Consider the following 14,763-nt stretch of genomic DNA (forward strand, 5'->3'; position numbering starts at 1 on the left):
TTTGTGATTTGTGAAAGAGGTCCAAATATCAACATTAACAGGATTTTGGAAGAAGTTAATCCCAAGCTTCATGGATAACTTTGAGGGGCTCAAGACTTCAGTGGAGGAAGTCACTGCAGATGTGGTGAAAATAGTAAGAGAACTAGAATTAAAAGTGAAGCCTGAAAAGTGACTGATTTGCTGCAGTGTTTATGATAAAACATGAATGAATGAGGAGTTACTTCTTATGGATGAGCAAAAAATGTGGTTTCTTGAGAAAGAATCTGCTTCTGGTGAAGCTGCTATGTTGAAATGACAATAAAGGATTTAAAATATTCCATAATCTTAGTTGAAAGCGGTGACAGGGTTTGAGAGGGTTGACTCCAATTTTGAAAGAAGTTCTACCACGGTAAAATGCTATCAAACATCCTTAAATGCTACAGAGAAATCTTTTGTGAAAGGAAGAGTCAGGCAATGTGACAAACTTCATGGTTGTTTTGTTTTAAGAAATTGCCACAGCCACCCTAACCTTCAGCAACCAACATCGTGGTCAATCAGCAGCCATCGATATAAAGGTATAAGACCTTCCACCCACAAAAGATGACTCACAGAAGGCCCAGGTGATCTTTAGGATTTTTTAGTGATAAAGTATTTTTAAATTAAGGTATATGTGTTATTTTTTTTAGATGTAATGCTTATTGCCCACTTAATATAGACTATAGTGTAGGGTAAACTCATCACTTACATGCAGTGGAAACCAAAACATTTGCATGACTCACTTTATTGTAGTGGTCTAAAACCGAATCTGTAGTATCTCCAAGGTATTCCTGTATCTTCCAAGGTTATTCTCAAATTACTATGAACTCTGAGGTGAGTCATAATGGTTTTTAGACTTATTATTTACAATAGCCATGATAAATTTACATGGGATAGGAACTCTTGATATATGTAGGCACACATCAATAGAATTGATGTCAGAATTATTCTTCAGTACTTTCTAAGTAATCTGGAAGAGTAAAATTTCTGTGTAATCAGGTATACTCTTCTGGGCAATGAAATGCTAGGTAGGCCAGTGGAGACACACCACAGGGAGAACTTGAGAAAATTTATGAGTGGACTAAAAGGGGGCAGGTAAGATGTAGTTCGGGTAACTACAGCAGTAATGACAAATAATGAGTGACTGTATTCAAGATTTTAGGCTCTAAATTATCTATTTTATGTAAGAATTTTTATTGTTTTGCCTGAGATTATTTGGTCCACCCTGCCACTTTGGACATACTCTACTGGGGAAAATGTAGAGTGGTGTAGGAACAAACTATCAAAAACTAGTATCTTGAATGAAAGTTCTCTGTGTAGTTTGGACAGATATACTTCCAGAAGACCAGAACATTGGTGGTATATGATATATAACCAAGACAATAAAGAAATGCAACATTGGAGGAGCAAAGAGTAAGTCAGACCTAAAGCCTAGTTCCCTCTAACTACTTAGGTGTAGACCTTGGTCAACACACTATCCCTACCTGAGTTTCCGCATTTAAATAAATGAGATCGTTGGATTAAAGGATATTCAAGGACATATGCATCTTCAAAATTTTAATTATAAAAATGAATTGACTCCAGAAAGATAAAGAAAAAATGACAAAGCTAAATATGTAGACCACAATAGGATTGAGATACAAAATCATGATATAAATAAACATAGAAAAATGTAGACTGGTTCCCCCAAAATCAAAATATTAGCAGTATTATTATTATTATACTTTAAGTTCTAGGGTACATGTGCATAACGGGCAGGTTTGTTACTTGTGTATACATGTGCCATGTTGGTGTGCTGCACCCATTAACTCGTCATTTACATTAGGTATTTCTCCTACTGCTACCCCTCCCCCTCCCCCCACCCCACGACAGGCCCCAGTGTGTGATGTTCCCTACCCTGTGTCCAAGTGTTCTCATCGGTCAGTTCCCACCTATGAGTGAGAACATGCAGTGTTTGGTTTTCTGTCCTTGCGACAGTTTGCTCAGAATGATAGTTTCCAGCTTCATCCATGTCCCTACAGAGGACATGAGCTCATCCTTTTTTATGACTGCATAGTATTCCACGGTGTATATGTGCCACATTTTCTTAATCTAGTCTATCATTGATGGACATTTGGGTTGGTTCCAAGTCTTTGCTATTGTGAATAGTGCGGCAATAAACATACATGTGCATGTGTCTTTATAGCAGCATGATTTATAATCCTTTGGGTATACACCTAGTAATGGGATGGCTGGGTCAAATGGTATTTCAAGTTCTAGATCCTTGAGGAATTGCCACACTATCTTCCACAATTGTTGAACTAATTTACACTCCCACCAACAGTATAAAAGCATTCCTACCATCAGAGAATACTATAAACACCTCTATGCAAATAAACTAGAAAATCTAGAAGAAATTGATAAATTCCTTGACACATACACCCTCCCAAGACTAAACCAGGAAGAAGTTGAATCCCTGAATAGACTAATAACAGGCTCTGAAATTGAGGCAATAATTAATAGCCTACCAACCAAAAAAAGTCCAAGACCAGACGGATTCACAGCCAAAACTCTACCAGAGGTACAAAGAGGAGCTGGTACCATTCCTTCTGAAACTATTCCAGTCAGTAGAAAAAGAGAGAATTCTCCCTAACTCATTTTATGAGGCCAGCATCATCCTGATACCAAAGCCTGGCAGAGACACAACAAAAAAAGAGAATTTTAGACCAATATCCCTGATGAATATGGATACAAAAATCTTCAATAAAATACTGGCAAACCGAATCCAGTAGCACATCAAAAAGCTTATCCACCATGGTCAAGTGGGCTTCATCCCTGGGATGCAAGGCTGGTTCAACATACGCAAATCAATAAACATAATCCATCATATAAACAAAACCAAAGACAAAAACCACATGATTATCTCAATAGATGCAGAAAAGGCCTTTGACAAAATTCAACCGCCCTTCATGCTAAAAACTCTCAATAAACTAGGTATTGATGGGACGTATCTCAAAATAATAAGAGCTATTTATGACAAACCCACAGCCAATATCATACTGAATGGGCAAAAACTGGAAGCATTCCCCTTTGAAAACTGGCACAAGACAGGGGTGCTCTTTCTCACCAGTCCTATTCAACATAGCGTTGGAAGTTCTGGCCAGGGCAATCAGGCAGGAGAAAGAAATAAAGGGTATTGAATTAGGAAAACAGGAAGTCAAAATGTCCCTGTTTGCAGATGACATGACTATATATTTAGAAAACCCCATCGTCTCAGCCCAAAATCTCCTTAAGCTGATAAGCAATTTCAGCAAAGTCTCAGGATACAAAATCAATGTCAAAAATCACAAGCATTCTTATACACCAATAACAGACAAACAGAGAGCCAAATCATGAGTGAACTCCCATTCACAATTGCTTCAAAGAGAATAAAATACCTAGGAATCCAACTTACAAGGGACGTGAAGGACCTCTTCAAGGAGAACTACAAACCACTGCTCAACAAAATAAAAGAGGACACAAACAAGTGGAAGAACATTCCATGCTCATGGATAGGAGGAGTCAATATTGTGAAAATGGCCATACTGCCCAAGGTAATTTATAGATTCAGTGCCATCCCCATCAAGCTACCAATGACTTTCTTCACAGAATTGGAAAGAACTACTTTTAAATTCATATGGAACCAAAAAAGAGCCCGTATAGCCAAGACAATCTTAAGCAAAAAGAACAAAGCTGGAGGCAGCACGACCTGACTTTGAACTATACTACAAGGCTACACTAACCCAAACAGCATGGTGTACTGGTACCAAAACAGAGATATAGACCAATGGAACAGAACAGAGCCCTCAGAAATAATACCAAACATCTACAACCATCTGATCTTTGACAAACCTGACAAAAACAAACAATGGGGAAAGGATTCCCTATGTAATAAATGGTGCTGGGAAAACTAGCTAGCCATATGTAGAAAGCTGAAACTGGATCCCTTCCTTACACCTTATACAAAAGTTAATTCAAGATGGATTAAAGACTTATATGTTAGACCTAAAACCATAAAAACCCTAGAAGGAAATCTAGGCAATACCATTCAGGACATAGGCATGGGCAAGGGCTTCATGACTAAAGCACCAAAAGCAATGGCAACAAAAGCCAAAATAGACAAATGGGATCTAATTAAGCTAAAGAGCTTCTGCACAGGAAAAGAAGCTACTATCAGAGTGAACAGGCAACCTACAGAATGGGAGAAAATTTTTACAATCTACCCATCTGACAAAGAGCTAATACCCAGAATCTACAAAGAACCTAAACAAATTTACAAGAAAAAAACAACCCCATCAAAAAGTGGGCGAAGAGCATTATTATTTTTAAATGCCCAATAAATTTATTTTTAAAATTGGATTTGAAAAACTTGGTAATGCCTCATTTATTGCATTTCATCAAGAATAGAGTTCTGGGCCGGGTGCAGTGGCTTACACCTCTAATCCCAGAACTTTGAGCAGATCACGTGAGGTAAAGAGTTACAGACCAGCCTGGCCAACATGGCGAAACCCCATCTCTACTAAAAATACAAAAATTAGCCAGGCATGGTGGTGGGTGCCTGTAATTCCAGCTACTCAGGAGGCTGAGGCAGGAGAATGACCTGAACCCAGGAGGCAGAGGTTGCAATGAGCCGAGATCACACCACTGCACTCCAGCCTGGGCAACAGAGTGAGACTCTGTCTTAAAAAAAAAAAGAATAGAGTTCTGAATATAAGATTTTCAAGTACATCACTAGAACTTTAAAAATATTAACACTTGGCTAGATAACTTCTAAAAACACCTGTACTATAAATGTAGTTCAATAAAAGCATTCAGACATTTTTTGGTGAGTGGTATAAATTGGAAAGTTCCCAAAATCGTCATGGCTTTCAGCAAATATCATATCATGTAGTCCTCACGTGAAACATCACCAGTATTACCAAAACAGTATGAGTAAGCCTTGTAATTTGCTTACTATTTGTCTGATTTTCTAATTAGTTTAGCGTTAGGAACGTGGTCAGGAATTTCCTGGGCACTTTGGAATTGTTACCAAGGAGAGAAGCAGTTATGATGTGGTTTATTCATTCATCTGCAAGGAAATATATACAAGTAAGTAAGCACCATTAGAATTCAGAAATGTGTGAGATCAAGGGACATCATTCTAGCATTTGAATTATTGCCCAAAAAAATACACAAATATAATGGGGGCACTCCATTATTAAGTCATTTAAACCTTTTTGTGAATAGAGAGAAATAGCACTTTTAACTATATAGACAACCACTGACAATTATTGTATGTGATAAGAGGCCTGGTACACACATGAGGAGGTCAGACTTCTTATAGAAGAAAAAGAATGTCTGCTTATTTTAGTGACTCCTTTTTGGAGATCTGCAGGGTGAGCTCCTTCAAAGCTAGTAAAGGAGGAAGATTCCCTTTTATATAATGACTGCTAAGTATTTTATTACATCACTTGAAGAGGAGATCTAGTCAGTAGAGGGGTTGATTTCTTCCCTCTGGTTCACACATTGATTGCTGCTCTCAAATTTGTCCCCAACTTTCACACAACAGTTTGTACAAACACGTTACCACTAGCACCTACCTGCCCCCTCAGAAAACTAGCACAGTTCTTACCTGTCCCATTTTATCAATGAATTTGGGGGTCTTGTACTTGGAAGAATAGAAACTTTTAAGGGAAATTTCAGGTTTTACCAACTAGATGTAGATTTCACCAACTAGATGTAGGTTTCATTTTTCCATTGGAAAAGATTGCTTTATCAGGCATATTTAAGTTTATTCAGTTTGTCTTTTCATGGGAATTTTTCTTCTGTGGTTTGCAGTATAAAACAATGCAGCAAAATTTAGTTAAATGGATTTTGTTAACTTTTTGGTTGATTCATATCTATTTTTAAACTCATTTTGCTTTTGTTTAAATTGTGCATTAAAATGTTTAATTATGGAACACATAATTATTGATGCACCATCAAAATATTTGTAGTTTTCCCTAATAAACTGTGTGGCTTTTTAATGAATAGTTTTCATGACATCTTCAGTTGGCTGAAGAAATTTTTATCACATTAATTTTTCTGAAGTTTTCTGGAATTTCTTGCCATTTTGTTTTAAACCATGTCTCTAGGTAACACAGTCTGTCTTTTATCCTTCCTATTTTTCATTTTCCTCTCACTTCTCCAGAGCTGTCCCACTTCATTATGGACCTTTTTGTTCTTATCCCCCTACTCTCAAGCTTAGCACATATGTCTAGTAAATAAGTATTATCTTACATTTCAATTTCAATCTCTTCAACACTCCTCTGCCTTCAAGAATACATACCCTGTGTCTGATCCTAACAGGTGCTGTTGCTTTGCTGTTTCTATCCTCCAAAGTGCCACCATTTTTTCTATTCTTTCACTGCAGTTTGTATTCACCCTCACTCCATTTCCTTATCACTCATTGCCGTGGGTAGACAAAGTGATTGGAAGTAGGTCGTAATGGTTGGGATTAAAAAATAAACCATTTTGAACTGGTTGCGATAGCCCCGTAGAAGTGCCTATAGTCTGTCCCCATAAAAAGTGTGGACTTACAGTGGCAAGAATAGGACTATAGCAAGAGTGCAGCGAGGCTTCCTCATGGGGAAAAGTTGTAAGTAACAGTTAACAACCTCTTTGAAGCAGAGAAGACTGAACAGATGAAAGCAATAGATTTTAAGGATTGCCTGTAATTAAGGAAGAGAAGAACAACAATGGGGTGTAGAAGCGGGAAGGACGTAGAAGTAGTAGTGATTGTTCATTTTAGGGTTCTTAACTTTTAGGGTGTTTGCTTGAAAAAGGTTCACAAAGTACCCCCCTTCACATCTTGGACCCCGCCCTCACCCGCACTCCGTGTCTTTGGGTGTGGCAAAGCCTCCGAGATCCCAGATCTTTTCCATTTCTTGTCTTCTTAATTTCTTCACTTTTTTTCCCCTTACCCTTCATTAGTTACCCCTCTCTCCTTATCTAAGGCCAAAATGACAGTCCATTTACATACATACATACATACGTACATACATCTATAGATTTACATTACATACATACATCTATAGATTTACATCTATAAAACTATTTACATAGTATTTACATTGTATTAGGTATTATAAGTAATCTAGAGATTATTTAAAGTATATGAGAGGCTCATACACGAGAATCGCGTGAACCCAGGAGGCAGAGGTTGCAGTGAGCCAAGATCACATCATTGCACTCCAGCCTGTGCAACAGAGTCAGACTGTCTCAAAAAATAAAAAATAAAACAATAAAGTATATAAGAGGCTCTGTGTAGGTTACCTATAAATACTACACCATTTTATGCAAGGGACTTGAGCATCTTTGGATTTGGGTATCTGAGGAGGGTCTTGGAACCAGTCACCCAAGGATACCAAGGGATAGCTGACTATACATTACATATTCTTGTCCAGACTAAGACACAAAACTGCTATGGCCTTCAGCTGGGCATTCAGATACACAGAAGGATAGGTGATGTGGTAAAAGAGAGTAAATATATGGGAGAAAATGGACAGCATGGGCCATAAGGAGAGGGACCACAGACCACTGATACTGAGTTTATTTTAAAGATTATTTTTAACAGCTTTGTCAAAATGTCTTATTAAAAACTCCGGTCCTCTTTTCATTTTTAGGTTTATTTTAGGTATGGGGCACATGGTTATTGAGATGTTTTCATTTGACAGTGCCCCGTCCTAAGTGGTTGCCTTTCTTGCCAGATTGTTTTTTCAGTTGTTCTTGTCAATTTCTGTTGATCGGACAAGGACAATTATCTTTTTATCTCTCTATCCTGGGACCTTACACCTCATGTTCATTATTGTTGGATGGGTATGTGGGTGGGTTGATGGATGGATGGATTTTAAAGAAGCCTTTCTATTTTAGGTGATTTTAATTGAGAATGGTAAATCTGAATTTCTTTAGAATAAAAACCACATATTGTATTAGTACTTTTTTTTTGTACCTGGAGCCATAAAGTTTTCAGCCATCACAATTGCTAGGAATTATTTTGCTTTCCTGCGTATAAGATTGTGGGTTAAAATTGAACTGATTTGAAGTAAAATGGCATAGGAGCTTTCTGTCCCTCAGTGAGAATCAAAATAGCTACCAAGTCTGATTGTGAGAAAACAGTATCTCCTAGAACCTGATAATTAGGACAGTAGTCTTCAACTGTCTTCCTAGGCAAGACTATTTGATGAGCTGGACTAAATTTTCTCATTTAAGGGGAAAGGAAAATCAATAGTCTTCTGTCAGCTTTAAGCTTTTCCTTTCATTCATTTTTAATAAATCTTAGCATCAATTTATTGCTTTTCTTTACCACAATCTGATATCATTTAGTATGTAATTTAGTACAAAATTTAGATGTTTAGGTACCGATTTGAATAAATGTTATTGGCAGGGGCTTTGCACCAGAAAACATTTTAAAACTACTACATTAAAAATACAATTTCCCTTGCTAGGGGCTTAGAGGAAGGGATTAATGTAGAGTGACTGCTTGTGAGTTTGGGGTTTCCCTTTGGGGTGATGAAAATGTTTTGGAACTAGAGGAGATGGTTCTACAACATTGCGAATGTACTAAATGCTGAACTGTGCTGAATTGTACACTTTTAAATGGTTTATATTAACATAAATTATACCTTAATTGAACTTTTTAAAGTTCATGCCGTATCTGTGAATTGCCAAAGTGTGTGCTGTAGCTCAGAGGATAATGTCCTCCTGTAGTTAGTTATGGTTATGATTGTTCCTTCAAACTGTGACACATATTAAAGTGAAAATTAGTACTTACAGGCTAAATACTTAAGTAACAAGCATAAACCAGGGTTATCCCAAGTAACTGGGAGAACAGTCACATTACCTAAAACTAACAACAAATGCTCGCTACCACTACTTGCTACAGAACTTGATTCTTCAAAGAAGTAAGTACAGTTGACAGAGACAGCTTCCCCCATGCAAATAAAAAGCCTATTTCAAACTTGTAAAAAGTAACAAAAATAATCTGAGTAAAGAATTGGATAAAGACATTTTCAGTTTTAATAAAAGCAGTGACACTTTAAACAGATGTTTCTCAAATCCTTTTTCCATTAGTGTCTAGATAAGTCTTTATCTGCCATTGGCTCATAAACAGTTGGGTAGGTTGGTCAGTACATCCAGTCGTACATACATACACATACAGACACACATTCTCATTCATATTCTCTTTGCTATGACACCAACACCATTTAAAAACATAAAGAATATGTTTGTACAGTATTTCCTGTAGTCAAATATTGCCACAGTAGGACAGGAAAACCTAATATATTTAAATCAATGAAAGATGCAGATATGTCTTATTAATATACCTACTCCAAAACTTTGGCCACATCTTTCCCCGAGATATTTTTAGTTCTCAGACATAATTTTAGCAGATAATGCCTTTGTTATATATCACAGTACTTCTGTGGGCTTTTTCTGTAAGTTGATTACTAACTCGTTTAGCTAGTTTGAGATAGAGGTTTGTCGTGGGGTTTTTTTTCCCGTGTTAAACTGGTAGGGTTTGTTTTGTTTTGTTTTTGAGACAGAGTTTCGCTCTTGTCGCCCAGGCTGAAGTGCAATGGCACGGTCTTGGCTCACTGCAACCTCTGCCTCGCGGGTTCAAGCAATTCTCCTGCCTCAGCCTCCCAAGTAGCTGGGATCACAGGTGTGTGCCACCACGCCAGGCTAATTTTTGTATTTTTTTAAAAAACTTATTCTTTTTTTATTATGATTATTATTATACTTTTAAGTTCTGGGATACATGTGGAGAAGGTGCAGGTTTGTTACATAGGTATACATGTGCCATAGTGGTTTGCTGCACCCATCAATCTGTCGTCTACATTAGGTATTTCTCCTAATGCTATCCCTCCCCCTTCCCCCCTACCCACCAACAGGCCCTGGTATGTGATGTTCCCCTCCCTGTGCCCATGTGTTCTCATTGTTCAACTCCCACTTATGAGTGAGAACACGTGGTGTTTGGTTTTCTGTTCCTGTGTTAGTTTGCTGAGAATGATGGTTTCCAGCTTCATCCATGTCCCTGCAAAAGACATGACCTCATTCTTTTTTATGGCTGCATAATATTCCGTGATGTATATCAGCCACATTTTCTTTATCCGGTCTATCATTGATGGGCATTTGGGTTGGTTCCAAGTCTTTGCTATTGTGAATAGTACTGCAATAAATATATGTATGCATGTGTCTTTATAGGAGAATGATTTATAATCCTTTGGGTATATACCCAGTAATGGGATGGCTGGGTCAAATGGTATTTGAAGTTCTAGATCCTTGAGGAATCGCCACACTATCTTCCACAATTGTTGAACTAATTTACACTCCCACCAACAGTGTAAAAGCATTCCTATTTCTCCACATCCTCTCCAGCGTCTGTTGTTTCTTGACTTTTTAATGATCACCATTCTAACTAGTGTGAGATGGTAGCTCATTGTGGTTTTGATTTGCATTTCTCTAATAACCAGTGATGGTGAGCTTTTTTTCATATGTTTGTTGGCCACATAAGTATCTTCTTTTGAAAAATGTCTGTTCATATCTTTCGCCCACTTTTTGATGGGATTGTTTGTTTTTTTCTTGTAAATTTGTTTAAGTTCCTTGTAGATTCTGGATATTAGCCCTTTGTCAGATGGATGGCAAAAATTTTTCTTATTCTGTAGATTACCTGTTCTGATGATAGTTTCTTTTGCTGTGCAGAAGCTCTTTAATTAGACCATTTGTCAATTTTGGCTTTTGTTGCCATTGCTTTTGGTGTTTTAGTCGTGAATTCTTTGCCCATGCCTATATCCTGAATGGTATTGCCTAGGTTTTCTTCTAGGGTTTTTATGGTTTCAGGTCTTACGTTTAAGTCTCTAATCCATCTTGAGTTAATTTTGGTATAAGGTATAAGGAAGGGGTCCAGTTTCAGTCTTCTGCATATGGCTAGCCAGTTTTCCAACATCATTTATTAAATAGGGAATCCTTTCCCCGTTGCTTGTTTTTGTCAGGTTTGTCAAAGATCAGATGGTTGTAGATCTGTGGTGTTATTTCTGAGGGCTCTGTTCTGTTCCATTGGTCTATATTATCTTTTTTGGTACCAGTACCATGCTGTTTTGGTGACTGTAGCCTTGTAGTATAGTTTGAAGTCAGGTAGCATGATGCCGCCAGCTTTGTTCTTTTTGCTTAGGATTGTCTTGGCTATACGGGCTCTCTTTTGGTTCCATATGAAATTTAAAGTAGTTTTTTCTAATTCTGTGAAGAAAGTCAGTGGTAGTTTGATGGGAATAGCATTGAATAATCTATAAATTACTTTGGGCAATATGGCCATTTTCACCATATTAATTCTTCCTATCCATTAACATGTGATTTTTTTCCATTTGTTTGTGTCCTCTCTTATTTCCTTGAGCAGTGGTTTGTAGTCCTCCTTGAAGAGATCCTTCACATCCCTTGTAAGTTGTATTCCTAGGTATTTTATTCTTTTTATAGCAATTGTGAATGGGAGTTTGCTCATGATTTGGCTCTCTGTTTGTCTATTATTTGTGTATAAGAATGTTTGTGATTTTTGACATTGATTTTGTATCCTGAGACTTTGCTGAAGTTGCTTATCAGCTTAAGGAGATATTGGGCTGAGACGATGGAGTTTTCTAAATATACAGTGATGTTATCTGCAGACAGATAATTTGACTTCGTCTCTTCCTATTTGAATACCCTTTATGTCTTGTCTTTCTCTTGCCTCATTGCCCTGGCCAGAACTTCCAATACTATGTTGAATAGGAGTGGTGAGAGAGGGCACCCTTGTTTTGTGCCGGTTTTCAAAGGGAATGCTTCCAGCTTTTGCCCATTCAGTACGATATTGGCTGTGGGTTTGTCATAAATAGCTCTTATTATTTTGAGATATGTTCCATCAATACCTAGTTTATTGAGAGTTTTTAGCATGAAGGGCTGTTGAATTTTATCAAAGGCCTTTGCCGCATCTATTGAGATAATCATGTGGTTTTTGTCATTAGTTCTGTTTATGTGATGAATTACGTTTATTGATTTGCATATGTTGAACCAGCCTTTCATCCCAGGGATGAAGCCAACTTGATCATGGTGGATACGCTTTTTAAGGTGCTGCTGGATTCGGTTTGCCAGTATTTTATTGAGGATTTTTGCTTCGATGTTCATCAGATCTATTGGCCTGAAATTTTCTTTCTTTGTTGTGTTTCTGCCAGGTTTTGCTCTCAGGATGATGCTGGCCTCATAAAATGAGTTAAGGAGGATTCCCTCTTTTTCTATTGATTGGAATAGTTTCAGAAGGAATGGTACCAGCTCCTCTTTGTACCTCTGGTAGAATTCAATTGTGAATCTGTCTGGTCCTGGGCTTTTTTTGTTGGTAGGCTATTAATTACTGCCATTGGTCTATTCAGGGATTCAACTTCTTCCTGGTTTAGTCTTGGGAGGGTGTATGTGTCGAGGAATTTATCCATTTCTTCTAGATTTTCTAGTTTATTTGCGTAGAGGTGTTTATAGTATTCTCTGATGGTAGTTTGTATTTCTGTGGGATCAGTGGTTATCTCCCCTTTATCATTTTTTATTGTGTCTATTTGATTCTTCTCTCATTTCTTCTTTGTTAATCTGGCTAGCAGTCTATCTATTTTGTTAATCTTTTCAAAAAACCAGCTCCTGGATTCATTGATTTTTTTTTTTAAGGGGTTTTTGTGTCTCTATCTCCTTCTATTCTGATCTGATCTTAGTTATTTCTTGTCTTGTGCTAGCTTTTGAATGTGTTTGCTCTTGCTTCTCTGGTTCTTTTAATTGTGATGTTAGGGTGTCAATTTTAGATCTTTCCTGCTTTCTCCTGTGGGCATTTATTTAGTGCTATAAATTTCCCTCTAAACACTGCTTTAGCTGTGTCCCAGAGATTCTGGTATGTTGTGTCTTTGTTCTCATTGGTTTTGAAGAACTTATTTATTTCTGCCTTAATTTCGTTATTTACCCAGTAGTCATTCAGGAGCAGGTTGTTTAGTTTCCATGTAGTTGTGCAGTTTTGAGTGAGTTTCTTAATTCTGAGTTCTAATTTGATGCACTGTTGTCTGAGAGACTGTTTGTTATGATTTCTGTTCTTTTGCATTTGCTGAGGAGTGTTTTACTTCCAATTATGTGGTCGATTTTAGAGTAAGTGCTATGTGGTGCTGAGAAGAATGTATATTCTGTTGATTTGGGGTGGGGAGTTCTGTAGATGTCTGTCTACAGAACTTGGTCCAGAGCTGAGTTCAAGTCCTGAATATCCTTGTTACTTTTCTGTTTCATTGATCTGTGTAATACTGACAGTGTGGTGTTAAAGTCTCCCACTGTTATTGTGTGGGAGTCCAAGTCTCTTTGTAGGTCTCTAAGAAGTTCCTTTATGAATCTGGATGCTCCTGTATTGGGTGCATATATATTTAAGATAGTTAGCTCTTCTTGTTGCTTTGATCCCCTAATTTTTGTATTTTTAGTAGAGACAGGGTTTCACCATGTTGGCCAGGCTGATCTCCAACCCCTGACCTCAGGTGATTCACCCACCTTGGCCTCCCAAAGTGCTGGGATTACAGGCATGAGCCACTGTGCCTGGCCTAAACTGGTAGTTTAATGCAGAATCTTACTTTCACTCTTACCAATAAAATAGTTTTGCATACAAAGCTAAGAGTGGACTCTAACATTTGTGTCTTAACCTTCTATAGAACTGTCAAGTAATCCACCTCTGGCTACCATCCTTATTCCTCCTCATGCTCGGATTCAAGCAGCTGCTTCAACCCCCACAAATGCCACAGCAGCCTCAGGTAAGAACGTTCTAAGTCTCTTCTATAAAAACATATTCTGGGCTGGGCATGGTGGCTCACACCTGTAATCCCAGCACTTTGGGAGGCTGAGGTGGGTGGATCACCTGAGGTCAGGAGTTCGAGACCAGCCTGACCAACAAGATGAAACCTTGTCTCTACTAAAAATAAAAACTTAGCCAGGTGTGGTGGCAGGTGCCTGTAGTCCCAGCTTCTGGGGAGGCTGAGACAGGAGAATTGCTTGAAACCAGGAGGCAGAGGTTGCATTGTGCCGAGATTGCGCCGCTGCACTCCAGCCTGGGTGACAGAGCAAGACTCCGTCTCAAAAAAAAAAAAAATTCTGTTTTTCAAAAAGACATGATTACCTTTCATTTCATTTGATGAGTATGAACATTTAATACCTTTTACATATCAAAAACAGCACAGCCAAATGAGTAAACCTGAATAAAATTTTTTGCTTTATTTCCAAAAAACATAGAACAAAAGCACCCACCAGGTACCTTATATATAAGATATAAATATCTTCTGATAATGCTAAATTCTGTCATCTTAGTGAGGGGATCACTTGAGGCCAGGAGTTCAAGACCAGCCTAGACAACGTAGTGAGACCCCCATCTAAAAAATAAAAATAAATTTAAAAAATTTTTAAAGTTACGGCTTTTACATGATTTCAATAGGAAATCAAATCAAATGAGATGTTTATAGCTGAAAACATATAAATATATTGTTACTGAAAATAATACACTTTTGTTTTTTTCCCTTCGAATGTAAATTACAGTAGTATACTAGAGAGGCAAATATTTTCAAAAAGTATAAAATACAAGTTTATACTTATATTTAATCATTTTTTTAATCATTTGAAAGGGCTAAAACTGCAATGCAAATATGTTTAACTGAGATTTAGATCAGAATGTGAACAAGACTCTTA

At 37.5% G+C, this 14,763-nt stretch overlaps 1 protein-coding gene across 2 annotated transcripts in view; it reads left to right on the plus strand.

The window, feature by feature from the left end:
* GSK3B (glycogen synthase kinase 3 beta) overlaps window positions 1–14,763 on the plus strand; it is a 244,748-nt gene that overhangs the window by 208,506 nt on the left and 21,479 nt on the right. For both annotated transcript variants that reach the window (XM_003261870.4, XM_004091710.3), the window contains one exon: window positions 13,740–13,838. In XM_003261870.4, coding sequence (XP_003261918.1) covers window positions 13,740–13,838 — 99 coding nt within the window. The remainder of the gene's footprint in view (window positions 1–13,739; window positions 13,839–14,763) is intronic.

Source organism: Nomascus leucogenys, chromosome 21 (assembly GCF_006542625.1).
Source record: "Nomascus leucogenys isolate Asia chromosome 21, Asia_NLE_v1, whole genome shotgun sequence".
Taxonomy (NCBI): domain Eukaryota; kingdom Metazoa; phylum Chordata; class Mammalia; order Primates; family Hylobatidae; genus Nomascus; species Nomascus leucogenys.